Genomic DNA, 14,576 nt, shown 5'->3' with positions numbered 1-14,576 from the left:
GTGACATGGCCCGCTTGGGAACCTGCTGGGCTAGCATGGTGGCTCAGCAACAGCACCCGCCGTTTCGGGGTGGGACACCGAGGGGCACCAAAGGGCACGGAGAGCTATGCTTGGCAGAAACCCTGCTGAGCACAACAGCAGAGGAAGGAAAGGGGGTGAGCAAGTTCAAAGGATAATGGGGGTAAGATCATGTGAGAAATTGGGGTGCTACTTCAAGGCTCAAAAGGGTGGGGAATCCTGGCATCTGGGGTGAGTCGCACAGGGTCTTGCGTCACCTCCCTTCCCCTAGTACTCTCCCATCTTAGAATTAGACCCCAGAAGGCTCTCTGGCAGGGTCTGAATTGCATTTTTTTTTTGCCCGCCTTCTGATGCCTTTCTGTCCTGGGATGACTTCTTCCCTAACCGTGTGGTGTCACCCTTCATCTGAACTCCTGGTCCCTCCACCCTTCTGGAACAGGTTTAATGCTCAGTCCAGCCTCCCTAATGTTAGACTCCCCCCCCCCCCAGTCTCCATCACTGTCAGCACCATGCCCGTGCTCACGGCACACCAAGGACCGTCCTAGTCCATTCACGCCATCCAGTGTGGCACACACTGCCATTTCAACTCTGCGGGTCAGTGGACTGAGGCTCAGGGGGATGGGATGACTTTCCCAAGATCCTACAGCCCAAACTGGGACCTGGGTGCATCTGACCCTATAGCCCAGCCTCCGAACCTCACACTACCTCCTGTGACCCTTAAGCCGTGACTCTGGGAGCCTTGGGACGAGAGGAAAAGAAGCTTTGACAGGATGGGGTGGGAACTGGTGAATGGAGAGAGAGGAAACAATACAGTGAGCAAGGCATCTGGGCTTTTCGCTAACCCCGTTTATGATTCTGGGAGCTGGTGTTCTCATCCCATTTTAAAGGTAAGCAGAATGGGGGGGCTCAAGGGGGCTAGACGTCTGGGCTGAAGTGAATTTGCAGGTTCAATGGTGTTCCTGTGACGGCAATTTTATTCAACCCAGTCTCTTCGAGGTCAAAGCCAGTACCATGTCCACTGTACCACACTGCCACCTGGGCCAACTAGCAAAACTAGGTTCCTGGACTTCTCCCACACCCTCCAGTGCTGGGCTGGAGTCCTTGCTCTTCAAGGGACCTTGCAGCCTCTTGCAGGCTGAAGGCGCTCACTACAGCATGGACAGCTCAGGGAGACATCCTGACTGCCAGGATGTAGGAGTCATCCGCACCCTGCTTCTGCTCTGCTGGGTGGGTGACGAGGACAGTTTCAGGATCACCCGGGCTCTGTCTCTGTGGTCCACGCCATCGGGCAGCCCCTGGGCCAGCGGGCTGACTGCAGGGGAGGGGCCCCTCCTCAGGCCACTAGTTGGTGAGGTGTGTGGGTCTCAAGCCCACTTCCCAGTGTTCTCCCAGCACAGCCGGTCATGCAGGAGCATGCAGGAAGGCCTCCCTGGCGTCCCACCATGCAGTGTGGATGGCCGGATGGAAACAGATCATGAGGTCGGAAGGGGCCTCCGTGTCACCGGGCCTGAGGGCTCACCTACCTGGAGAGACTCCCCTCTCTGGAGGCCTTACCTTAAAGAGGGACATTCACACTGAAGCAAACTTGAAAAGAGAGAACACGTACACAAAGAGAAGTTTACTTGGCCAGCATTTTCCCTCATTGCCTTTGGCTTTCACTGAGGACTGCTAGGTTTCTGGGGGTGCAGATTTCTCCTGGCTTCCCCCCTGAACCCCCATTGGTGCCAAGGCCCTGGGAGCCATAACCTCAGAGCCTAATGCTTTTTTTATTGGGGTGGGGAGAGGGAGGTTGGGAAGAATATGCAGGAGGGAAGCTAGGAGTGAGCAAAATACTTTAGAGATCTGCAAGGTCAGAGGACGCCTTCCAGCCACAGCAAACCTATCACTTCTGTCCTCTATGGTCCCAAAGGAGGCAAACCCAGCAGCGACACAAAAGCTCAACGTGCTGCTTTTACTGGTGACATGATGCTGCTGTCATCTTGGACCTAAATCCCCAGTGGGACAGACCCACGAATTTGAGGCTTGGAGCTTTTTTTCCAGCATCAGAGACCTTGCCTCCAGCCTTGCTGGCTTTTCTGTTCCCCCACTCATGGCTGGGCGCCCGCTCCCCACGGCGTGTGTCCTTGCTCTGGAGCCAGACACCCCAGAAAACTTGTGTGAGTGCCTGGTGGCACCAGGTCTTCGGTTCAGTGTTGATGGCACATTGCTTGTACGTCAGCTGAGCGTGTGGGCGTAGGGGGACAAGAAGGAAGTGAAGGAGGGAGAAGGTATACCATAGCTGGGAGGATGAGCAAGAGGAAAATCACGCGGAAACAGAGGCCACGGAAACTGTTGTGGGGTGGGGGCCCGTGCAGGGAGCGTAAGTAAACCTGAAGTCAGGAAGCCCGGGGAACTAGTGATGGCCAGGGAGTCAGGGCAGGGGTTAGATGGCGAGGCTCAGACACCTGGGAGCTTAGCAACCACCCCAAGGAGGCAAAGGTCCGGAGAGGACAGCAGCCAGTGGAGGTATGTGACAGAACCTGACCAGGGGCCAAATTCCAGCCAGGAATCCAGACAATCTCCTCGGTGCTCTTCAGAGGGGGAGGCCCTGGGGAAGGACGAATCAGGCCTGGGGACTACCTTCCTGCCACATCCCCAGCCCCCATGGGGGTGGCCCAGGGACACAGCCTCCAGAGGCACCAGACTGGGCAGAGTGCAGGCTCAGCATACCCCCCAGAAGGTTCTGCCGAGGAGAGGGATTGGTATCACGGGGATGGACAGGAGCTCTGGAAAACATGCCACTGCTTCTTACAGCCTAGACCCGACAACTTGACCTTCACCACCAATCACCAGGCAAAACCAATTCCTTCCTGAGTCAGACAGACACCCCACCTCAGCTTCAGCACGGCCAGCTGGGTAGGAGGACAGTAGCTACTCAGCAGGTCTCTGGGATTGCGGCATTCTGGTGTGATTCACTGGGCATGGGGAGGGGGCAAGTGAGCTGACCCAGGACAGAGCAGACCCACGTTCCCTCGCAGGCCCCAGGCCCTCACCCGGACGCCCCGAGAGCTTCAGCCTGCTGAGAGCTGGACAGTCTGTGCCTGGTTTCCTGGTCTGCTGAACACATGCACTGTGTCTTAAGGCCACCACCACACTGCAAGGCTGGGGATGGTTGCTGACACTTGTCCCTCCCCTCAACCTCCTTCTCACGTTTTTCCTTTGACCTGGAGTCCATCCCTGAGATCCAAGAGCCTCACTCTGTCCCTGGCTGCTTGCAACCTACTCTCCTGGCTACTTCCTCCCACTGCCAGCCTCCAAACCAGCTTTCCTTCATTTCCTGTCAAAACCTCTCTTTCCCAGCTCTTCCTGGAAGTCACCTGATGTATCTTCAAGCCTGTGACACTAAAGGCCTGTCTTGTGATAGAACTCCCTGTCCCACAAAGGGAAGAAGACTTCTGTGACCTCCACTTCTCAGTGTCTCTCCAATGGCCAAAGACAGAGGGTGACCCATCTTGCCTGAGGGTAAGGCTGACCCTGTGTTTGGTGCACAGAGCTGTCCTCACAGCTGGTTTCCGAGTCAGGCTCCCACCCACTCCCCCGGGGGCTAATCCTCAGTAGGCTGGAGATGGGCGAAGGCTTATAAAAACTTCCCTGAGGTTTCCCCGTGGGTCCTGCCAGGCTCTCAGAGATGAGAAGTACAGTAGGTTCAGCACTGCGGGTGGGCTTTGATCGACTCAAAATTCACTTCCGCTGTGTGCGGCGAGCCCTTGGATGGCTGAGGCTGGTGCCGTTTGCGTGTTTCAGAAAAGAGCCTTTGACTTAGGGGCGGACTTGGGACAGGTTTCCAACCTGCTAACTAGATGAGGACTATTCTGCTCTTTCCCAATTTTGATATTTTTCCAAAGAGAAATCTCTAGTCCGAAGGATACGCATGGGATCACATATTTAAATAACTTCAGTCTTTAAACATGTGTAGCTGAGACCTCCGTAAGGATCAACATTATCCAGCTCCCAATGCGATCTGACACACCCTGTCGCACAATGTCAGGCTCCCTTCCCGTCCTTCCTTCAGGTGCTCCAATTCTTTCCTCCAGACCGAATTCAAGTCAACCGAGGAAGTGCCCTCTGCCCTGCCCCCCAACAGTGGCGGCCTGTGGGGGGTGAGCAGGAACATGCACGGGAGGTGATTTCCAAGGCAGCGATGAGGTCAGGCTTCAGGATGGCTAAGACAGCTGGAAATGGGTGGGAGCTCCTGGACAGCCCCTGCCCTTTGTCACTGTCACCCTGTCACGGGGTGGTGAGGCCTCGGAGCCCAGCCGAGCTCCTCAGCAAAGGAAGCATGCAGAGTTGTGCCCTCCGCTCCCGGGGGCTGTGGCATCCTCTGCAGGTACAAGGAAGGAAGCAAGCACAGGCCCCTTGTACTGCAGGCGGAGATGGGAGTCTCACCCCATCCTCAAGGGGTCCTGACCTGCTAACCTAGAGATGTACTTCTATTGCTGGTACCTAAGGGCCCCCTCCCACCCCTGCCCACAGGAGCACCTGCGCTCCTGGCCAAGGACAGCTTTTGGGGCATCACTGCCCATCTAGGCCAGGTGAGGCCTGCAAAGTAGTGGATCAGGGCACGGGCTTGGCCTCTTGAGTCATTCCTCATTCCTTCCCCTTCTCCTGGTTCCTCCCCCACGCCTCTGGCCCACAGAAGCCACGCCCCTGTGCACACCTTTCCCTCCCCCTGGGGAAGCCAGGCACCGCTGCCAGTGAAACTCCTCTGAGGTCCGCACTTTCCCTCGGCTCGGAGTTTGGATGGGAGGGTGGAAGCTCTGTGAGGAACCCCAGTACTGCTAGGGCTTTGGGAAGGGCTTGGGGGGCCACAGCTACTTGGACTCCTGAAGACTCAGAGCACCCACCTCTGCTGGATTCATACTGCGCTCTGCCACATCAGAGAGAGACCCTGCCCTCTGAACCCCTGACCGCTGGCTTTCATGGGGCCTCTCAGCAAAGGCCCGCTGCCTGCCTCCACCCTACCCCAGGCCCACCCTCTCCTTCACAGCCCTTGTGGACAGTCCCCTGGGGCTTGTCCCCACCCTCTCCGCCCTGCGTGCCACAGGAAGGAGCCATTCCTCCAGCCCAAGCTTAGCATTAGGCCGTCTTGTTGACCCCAAGTTCAGATTGAGGTTTAAGGCGCTCTGTAGACCTTCGCTGGCTGGTCAGTCCTAGATCCCGTACTGGGTGCCTGTTCGTTGGGCCTGGATTCTTTACTTAGCTCTGCTACCCAATTTCTTTTGGGTCGATTCACTTAGATCAAACCTAAAATTAACCCGTCACCCTCAGATCAGCACTCTAGTTTCTCCTCCTCCTCCTCTGCCCGGCCTCTGGTTTCCTGCTTCCCCTCCGTTTGTCAGGGGGAGAGCTAATCTTATCCTTGAAGGCCACCTGCACAGACCCTGGGGGGTGGGGAGCGGGTAGCCTTCGGCGGGCTGGCATGTTTGGTGAGTCCTGCCCCACACCCCAGCCCGGGTTTGGCACAGCAGGCTCCAGAGCTGCGGGGATGATGGGCAGGGGTAGCGGGATGTTACCCAGGAAGGAAGGTGACCCTAACTAAACCCAGCCTGTTCCAAGCTGCGTGCTGGCCAGTGAAAAGTCTTAAAACCAAGGAAGAAAGCACATGGAGAACGGTGGTAGGATGGAGTATCTTGGGACGGTGGACCTGCCTTGCGGTGAGTCCCGCTGAAGCCTGGACCACGCCCTCCCTCTCGGAGTCACCCCGGCCCCCAAATGGAACACTGAGAAGCATGGCAGCGTCAGTATTGCTCCCCAGAAAACCTCCTGGATTATAACGGAGTTCCTCTCTGATGATTCGCAAAGCACAGAAGGGTCGCTTGAGTACCTGGCAGTGAAGAGGGGCCGCCCGACACTGTGAGGGTGGCCGGGGGCCGACTGGGGCTTCTGCTCAGTGAAGTCCAGTCCCACATACCCGTTTCACTCCCTGTAAGCACACCTGCTGGCCACCTACATGTTCAGCCTCATCACGCTAAAAGCCAGAGAATTAAGAGGCCCGCTCCCCACCACATACACACATTCTCGCTAACTTGAAGGAGAGCCACGCCCCCCTTCCAGCAGGTCACTGCCGGGGCATGACCCTTGCTCTGGGTCAAGCCCCAACTCCATGGTTCTATTCCTCTTTCCAGCCTCTGGGCTTCAAAGGCCCCCACTGTGCCCCCTCCACTGGCACCGCCCTGACGGGCTGGAGAGCCTGGAGGAAGGGAGTGCTGAGCCTGGAGGGAAGTCCGAAGGGAGAGCCAGGCAGAGGAGGGACAGGAGGTCTCTGGCGTGGCCTCAGGAACTGGCCTCTTCCAGATGAGGTCCCCACCATGGGTTCCCACGGGACAGTCCTCAAATGTCAGCCACTGAGTCACAACTTCATGCTCTGTGCTAGCTCCACATAATGACTGTGAAATACGGAGTTGATATTTTTCTTTAAATTGACTCATTTAGAAAACAAACCTATTTATAAAGAAACCTATTGCTACCACACACGGAGAACCAGTACCAGTTGTCATTTTTGTTCAAAATAAACAAGTAAAAAAGGTGCTTCAACAGTGTCCCGTAGAAGTCCCGCCTTGGTTACGGCTGTGGGTCAGCCGGCACGTTTTCTACAGTAAACCCCTAGGGCTGCACACACCGCTTTTTAGGGAGCGCCTCGGCCACCTCGTCGCTTGTCATTCTGGCTGCACGATGTGCCCAGATCAGCCTCCCTGCCCGGTGCCCCGCCGGCCGCGCTGTGGGAGGAGCTCCAGGCCCCACTTACAATTCGAGGTTTGAAGGGCGGCTTGATCTTCTTCTGCTCCAGGAGCACCCAGTCGATCTCTTTGAAGAACGGGTGCTGCTTGATGGCGTCCTCGCCATTCTGTGCCGCCACACAGCCCAGGCGCTTGTGGGGGTTCTTGGTCATGAACTGTGGGGACGAGGACACAGAGTTAGTGATGAAGGCCTGATAGGCACGGGCTGTGAGGGGAAGACGAAGTCAGCCAGGGCCACGTCTTCGGGATCGCCTCCCGGGCCTGTTTGCTGCGTGTTTAGGGTCTTCACACTTTAGGGTATATTGTTAACTCTTATACAGCCCTTATTGTGTGCCAGCCACCATTCTAAGCAGTGTGTGTGTGTGTGTGTGTGTGTATTCATTGCAGCCAGATGCAACCCTCTGAACTACTACTACTAACCCTGTTTTCTAAGTGAGGTAGTTGAGGCCCAGAGAGGTTAATTAACTTGGCTGAGGTCAAACAGCCAGCAAAGTACCCAGTATGGATCAGAAACTCAGGCTCTTACTAACTCCCTCATTGCCCTCAGAGTGTCACGCCTTCTCCTCAGGGGGACTGAGGTCCGATGAACCCACTTACGCTGCGAAGTCAACAGTCCTTTCTGAGGTACGAAAAAAGGATCAGACATTCATTTACATTGGGGTGCACTTTTAAAGGCACCTCCTGGCCCTTTCCCTTTTCCGGACCTGGGCCCTCCTACTTTTTAAAGATTTGAATTTGTAATCTCTAGCCCAAAATACACATGTATATAAAAATGTTTTGAAAAAACAAGAAAAAGAAAGTCTTACTGCTTTCTCAGCGCTTGCCCGTAAAAACCACATTGATGGTATTTTTTACATTTTTTGGCTGGTGTCTTATGACCCAACACACCCACGGGAACTCATTCCTATTAAATGAGTCAGTCCTGACAGCAAATGGTAATTTAAATGAGCAGATATGTAACAACATAACCTTGAAAAAAAAAACCAACAGTGCTAGTAGGTGGAAATATTTCTGATACTCACCCAAAATAAAGGTAGGGGCGTGGGTGTGCATGTGTTAGGGACGATGTGTTACATTTCACAGGGAGAGAAGGCTGTGTCTGTATTTAACAAAGGAACTTTTGAGGACTACCTCTATGCCAATAAAGGAATGAATCTATAATGGTGGAATTTCAGGCTTCGTCAGCAAGAAAGACTGGGAGAGCCTCCTACTGTCTCTTGCCTGGTGCCCCTGAAACTGAAACCCATGGGCACAGACCAAATGCTGCTGAACGGGTGGGAGCCATGAGTAAGAGAGTAAAGGGGTGGTGGGTAGATGCGTGTCAGGAACGGTACCAGCGCACGTCACCTTTCTAATCAAAGTCAGGAGAGGCCCCCTGCTTAAGCACTGCCAGTGGCTTCCAATCAGCTGCAGGTGGAAGCCCATGCTCCTTACTTTGGCGACAGAAACTTCTTGATCTGAGCCTAGTCAATCTTGCTGGCCTTTTGTATTCTTTGTCCCCTGGACAGATGCTTTTCTCCAGTGCCTAGGAATCCTCTAAGAACCAGCCAAAATGCTGCCTCCTCTGGGAAGCCTCTGGGTCCCAGATGCCCCCCTCTGTGGGGACTGGGACCTCCTATTTCTTGTTTATTTAAATTATAATCTGTTGGAACACTCCTTCTCTTGGCAAGTTCTATAATACAGGAGCAGTCCTATGTTCCCAGCACCAGGCTCCATGCCTGGCTGCTCTTGTGCAGGAACAGCACTGAAATGACTGATGGGGGTGGGGCTGAAGGCTGGGCCTTGGGGCCCCGTGGGGAGGGCGGGAGGCAGCCGGGAGGTTGTGCACCGTGCAACCCTACAATGCTATGGCTTTCTCTAGAGCTCTGTGCCACCTTCACAGAGGCAGCAGCCCTCAGAGACACATGCAGCTCAGTGGCCAGAGCCATGGAAAACCTGGCCTGGCCCTGGAACCAAGCGACAATGTGAGGAAGTGAAGGCTTCCAAGGCCAAGGGAGGGGACAGATCAGGGCTGCAGAGAAGCCCCCAGGCTTTAACGCCTCAGGAAGCTGCCCCTGAGCCGGGGGGAGGCTCTTCTCACAAGGAAGGTGCCTTTTCTCAGGCCCTTCACTGTCACCAACTGGGAACACAGCGTGGACTCTAGCTTCTGAATGTCTGTAGGTCAAAGTTCCTCAACCTCTGTGCTAACATTTTGGATCAGATACTTCTTTGTTGTGGGGCAGTCCTGTGTGCTGTAGGAGGTTTAGTGGCATCCCTGGTCCCTACACACTAGCTACTCATAGCACCCCCTGCTCCAAGTTGGAACAACTAAAAATATCTCCAGACACTGACATGGCTCTGGGTCATCCAAAATAAAGGACTCCGCCAGGCTGCTGGCAGGAGGCTCCCATGAAGGTGCGTTGGACTGGCATTCAGAGCCCGGGCTGAGAGGCCGGCTCTGCAGGGCTGGGGCTCCAGCTACCTTGGGTGCTATAGGTTCTCCCATCACCAGAATCTGGCAAAGGGCCTGCCACAAACTAGATGCTCAATAATATGTGTTAAATAAAGTGTGAATAAACATACTCTGTTTGGCTCCTTCACTGATCTTATTCCAACTGTACCACGTATGGATGCATTTCTTATTTATTGCCTGCCTCCGCCCACCGGGCCAGGCTGTGCCCTCTGCTGGAAGGGACAATGGCCGCTGTGCTCACCAGCACTCACTGAGTACCTAGCGTAGTGCCTGGCGCACTGGGCACTCAGTAAACAGCAGTTCCTTATGGACCGACTTCATTAATGGAAGGAAAGACGGAGGGAAAGAAAGGGGAATTGATGAGGTGGGGAGGAAAACACTGAGGTGAAGGATGAAGGAAGGAAAAGGCCCCACGTGTAGCAAAAAGTAACATGTTCTGATGTGGCATTTTTCCACAATATTCTATGTGTCAACCCCAGACACCTACAGAATCATTTTAGTTGTTTTTAACACTTTCATATGATAAATTATGTTAATTAGTTATGGCAAATGCTACTGATTTTCCATTTATGATAGTGACATACCATTTCTTTGCAAAATACATATAACTAGGTAAACATGGGGAGTGGACTGAAAGAACAAGGAACATAAATCATGCTGGGGAGAGCACATGGATTTGGCCAACTTGGCACACCAAACTTCAGGGTGTTCTGGCCAGCACTGAAGTCAAGGTTCCTGAGCCGTCACCACGGTCCCATCTCAGCCCGGCCAGGTGACCCTTCCCAGGCAAACTGGTCCACGTAGCTTCCCTGCACCTCAGCATCCGCAGCCTTCCCAGGGTGACAGGTAACCACCCATTGGCCTCAGCACAAGTGTCTTCCGTTGTAGAGACAGCTGCCCTGGGCAAGTATTAAGCACCTTCACATGTGAGGGATTCTCTGAGGGGGTGAGGACAGTCTCCCTATGACATGTCTGAATCCAGAACAGCCGCAGAGATCCTGGGTGGACACTCTTTTCTGATTGGCTCTTCAGCCACAGCGATGCTGTGGTGGACACAAGTGCAGTGCCCTCCTCTCTCTCCCCACCCATCTCTTTTCCATCCCATCACAGGCTCCAGAGGAAGACAGGCCACAGGGGCAGGTCTGGATGGAGGGTCCAGCCCCAGAGCCGAAGTGGCAGGGGTGATCCCAGCGCGGCGTGGGTTGGTTTTGCTTCCTCTGGAGCCCTCACAGGAGCTCGCCAATGTGCACAGAGCTCCCCCCAGGAGGCACGACTACACTGTCCTCTTCCGCCAGAAGAGCAGTCCGTCCGAGGCCCCACTCTCTCGGCCGCAGCCCTCAGAACACGGCCCAGGCTCCCAGTGCTGACTGCCCTCCACTCCTTCCCTTTAGCAATGAGTAGAGGTGGGACAGGGAGAGGCAGGGAGAGGCAGGGAGAGGCAGGGACAAAGGGAGGAGGCGGGCAGGGAGACAGAGAGACAGATGAGAAGAGAGAGAGAGATGGCGGCGCAGGCAACGACTCACAGCTTTCAGGATGCTGACGGCCTCCTTGCTGAGCCAGACGGGGTAGAGCACATCATCATGGAGGATGGATTCGAACAGGTCATCCTCGTTGTCCGCCTCAAAGGGGGGCTGCCCGGCCATCATCTCGTACATCAGCACCCCCAGGGCCCACCAGTCCACCGAGGGGCCGTACTCCAACTCCTGCAGGATCTGTGCGGGGAACAGGCAGTGTCAGAGCCCAGCAAGGACTCCCGCCCACACCCAGGCCCGTGGCACGGGCGCCCACAGGCAGAACCACGCCTTCACCTCCAGCTTGCTCCTCCAGAGCGGAGCCCTGTGTTACATAAAGTCAGGTTCTACATCGGCAAACGCGGTGAATGTTGAGTTTGGGAGACACTAGGTCACTATGCTGGGGACCAGCTATCAACTCTCCAAAGTCAGTCCCCAGTCTGAGCTCCTGTGGGGACAACTCACTGTTTCTTCCTTTGAACACCAGATGAAGTTCCCGACGTGTGTTGATTTATGGCTAAGTTAAAAAAATGCTTATTTTTGACATTAAAATCGAGGTCAGAGAAGCAAGATGCAGAATCAAAGCAACACAAGCAAGCTGCAAGTGACTGCGCACAGGAAGTTCAGGCTGCCCGTCTCACACTCGGTCCGAGGCATGGCTCCCTGGGCGGCAGGGTGAGCAGAATCCTAGTCGTCTTTAAATGATGACAGTATGCGCTTACCTGAGCGCTGTGCTCTCAGAAAAGAAGCTGTAGTTAATAAGTCTCCCCACTCTTTCGTGTTCTCATCAAAAAGGACCACTATGCTCTGGCTTATTCCAAGAAGCGACTTCCAAGAAACATCATCACCAATGTTTCTCAGGATTCCCACATCGCTTGCTGATGGATCCCTCACTTATCTGCCTCTATAAAGCCTCAGGCAGGTGCCAAAAATGGCAAAGGCCATGTCTAATTATTATAGCATGCAGGACACCTCAGACAGGTAACTTCTCAGATAGATTGCTCCAGAATAAGTCTCTAGCTCAGTTCTCAGATTTCAAGACAGCCAGGGAAGAGGAGGCTGATGCCCAGTATATGAGCTCTCTGGGGTCTACTGCACACAGCCTTCTGGAGGTTACAGACTGCTTGGGATTAAACAAAAAGACTCGGGTAGAAGGATTTTGAAAAGAGTAAAAACACATTCTGGAAATATTTTGAATTTATAATGAAAAAGGAATATAAGCAAATATAGCCAACTCTAAATTATTTGGGGCTAGCAATGTGTTTGGTGAGGATCTTTTGTCTCTTAGCCCAGGAGTTAGCACGTGGCCTCTGTTGGAGGTCAGAGTTGCAGGCTCCACTGTCATGAGGGGCCAGTAATGCTGTTCTGTTCCAGAGCCAAAGCCAATGCCTCCCTCAACCTTGAAAGACCCAGTGCCTCAACCTGCCTCACTACAGAACAGAAAGGACCACCACTTTCTGTTCTCCCAGGGTATGATCATCACCCATCTCCTCCAGAAACCTTTCTCGGATCTCCCCAGTCTTTCTCCTATCCTAAGACCTTTACCTGTCCCTAAAACCTGCAGGCACCTCTCCTCATACTACCATGATTTTAGTTACGTTTTTCATGGTTAACTCTCAATCTAGGGTGCTTGTAACTAAGCATGCGGTGGGGGCTCTACATTCTTTTGAGCCCCCACTGTGACCAGCCCAGTTCCAACACTCAGGAGACTGGCTGCCACAGGTGCCCGCTGTGTGCGCCTTTCGGGGGGACCTCCTTTTTCTTCTTGGCTCAGGGGACTCAAAGTGCTGAGGTGGCCACCCTCCGGCCTCCAGGAGGTGGCATAGCTGAGTTCTATGCCTCAGCAGGGTGATGGGAGGTAGCTTCCAGGTGGCCTGTGTGTGCTCAAACAGGATGGTGCTGTAGGAACCACAAAGTGGCCCTGCCCACCTTCCCCCCAGCCTCTTCCAGGGCCTTCCCATTTGGGTGGCATCTTTTGTAAAATTGGTTTTAGGCTTGGCCCCAATGATCTGCTTTCTAATCAGCTTGTCTGCGATGGAGCTGGTGAGAAGGGCAAGGCTTCACACGCCATGGGAGGGCGCCCAGGGCAGCAGCCAACCCCTTGTGTGCGTCAGAGCTGGGGCAGATGAGAAGGGCAGGCATTGGGTCTGGCAGCCATTCCTGTGGCATGGGGGGGGGTGGGCATGGAGGAAGGAGGGGGTGCGGTGGGGTTGGCCAGGGGCACATGGTGGGAAGAGAGGCCCTGGGGCACAGCGAGCACCTCGGGAAGAGGTTTCAGGGTTAGCAACCTCACAACTCCTTGTCCTGAATAGAGGCTTATGATTTCTGAAGCTATTCATGCTCCATGCTTTAATCTCATTAGATTCTCAGAACAGCTTGGTGAGGTGCGGAGGGCAGGCAGGAATTGTGAAAGGTAAAGACCTGAGGATGAAGAAAACCATGTGATCAAGGTCACACGTGGGCATTAGTGGTCAAGTCTGTCCTGGGATCTCAATACTCAGGTCTATGCCTTTCCCACCTGACTGTACAACCAGCAACAACGGTAACGGTGGAGCCACCGTTTGTCACCCAGCGCCTGCTATGGGCCTGGTGCTGCCCTCAAGGCTTTAGAGTCACACTTCCATTTAATCTTCCCGTAACGCTTGATAAAGGTAACCATACATTTATCCGCTGTAACTTGCCTACAGAAAGACCACGGATTATTAGCCACTTCCCACGCAGATGTGAGTATGCACAGTGGGTGCAAGTCTGGAAAGGGAGGGAAGAGTGTCTCGGTCTCCTGGACGGAGACCAGAGCTGTTCACTGTGAGTCTCGCCAGGGGATGGCCTTTCATGAACATTGTGTGGGCATTTTGTTCACCAGGAAGCAGACGTGTGTCTCGGGCTGGGTCCTGAACTACTGCACTGGGCTATCAACCCTTCGCCTCTGGCATCAGCTCAGAGGGACTGGAACCAGCACTCTGATGGTAAAGGGTGAATGAGGAAGATACTGAAAAAGCAGGGCCCATTGGCCTTCACTGACTTCTTCTTAAAGGTTACATTCCTAGTATTCCTGCTAAGGGAACACATTTGGAGAGACTGGCTGAAATCTCTCCAGATTTCTTAGAAAGTAGATGTGCTAAGGAGAATTTACCTGTTGTTTGATCTTCACTTCTCTGACCCTGCCCAGGCCCCTCCATGTCTGTGTGAGAGGTCTCTCAGTTGTCCTTCCCTCTCACTGCGTCCTCTGATCCACACTGCTGTTGCCCATCTTCCTCCTGAGACTGGTCTAATTATGAACCTTCTATACTGAGAGGCCCTTAATGGGTCCTCAGATCCTCCAGGATAAAGGCCATCTTCTTTGGTCCTGTATTCTAAGCTCGTTCCTCGCTAAGACCACTAGGAAGTCCTTCGTTCTAGCTCCACTGTTTTCCTTTCTTCAAAAAGACCAAGAACGTTGTCATCCCTTCATCTCTGCTCCTGTTGGAGTGTCCCAAGTTCTCATTCGTTTATTCATTCAACAATCCATTGCTAAGACCTGGATTTGTGCGCTGAATCCAGGAAGTACCCAGATTAGAAACAGCTCCTGTCCTAAAGGAATCATAGCCCAGGGATGCTGAACCTCCCCCCCTGCCCCACCCCCACTCAGTCCTCCCTATTGTTCTCAGGAATGTTCCCCACCCCCACCACCAAAGGAAATCCTGCTAATTTTTTACAACTCAATTCATTCACCAGATGCTCCCAGAAGCCTTCCGTGATCCTTGAGGATACCATCTTGTATTTTGTACCTATTGATTCTACTTAATTAGTTGTTTACTTACCTGTCACTCCCTCTAGACC

At 53.8% G+C, this 14,576-nt stretch overlaps 1 protein-coding gene across 2 annotated transcripts in view; it reads right to left on the bottom strand.

The window, feature by feature from the left end:
• PRKCE (protein kinase C epsilon) overlaps positions 1 to 14,576 on the bottom strand; it is a 477,122-nt gene that overhangs the window by 16,918 nt on the left and 445,628 nt on the right. For both annotated transcript variants that reach the window (XM_037066522.1, XM_037066523.1), the window contains exons 13-14: positions 10,770 to 10,958; positions 6,803 to 6,949 (exon numbers count right to left, since the gene is read on the bottom strand). In XM_037066522.1, coding sequence (XP_036922417.1) covers positions 6,803 to 6,949; positions 10,770 to 10,958 — 336 coding nt within the window. The remainder of the gene's footprint in view (positions 1 to 6,802; positions 6,950 to 10,769; positions 10,959 to 14,576) is intronic.

Source organism: Sturnira hondurensis, unplaced genomic scaffold (assembly GCF_014824575.4).
Source record: "Sturnira hondurensis isolate 20B ecotype Veracruz unplaced genomic scaffold, ASM1482457v3 Scaffold0016663, whole genome shotgun sequence".
In the NCBI taxonomy this organism is placed as follows: Eukaryota; Metazoa; Chordata; class Mammalia; order Chiroptera; family Phyllostomidae; genus Sturnira; species Sturnira hondurensis.
This window is presented reverse-complemented; position numbering and strand designations above follow the sequence as displayed.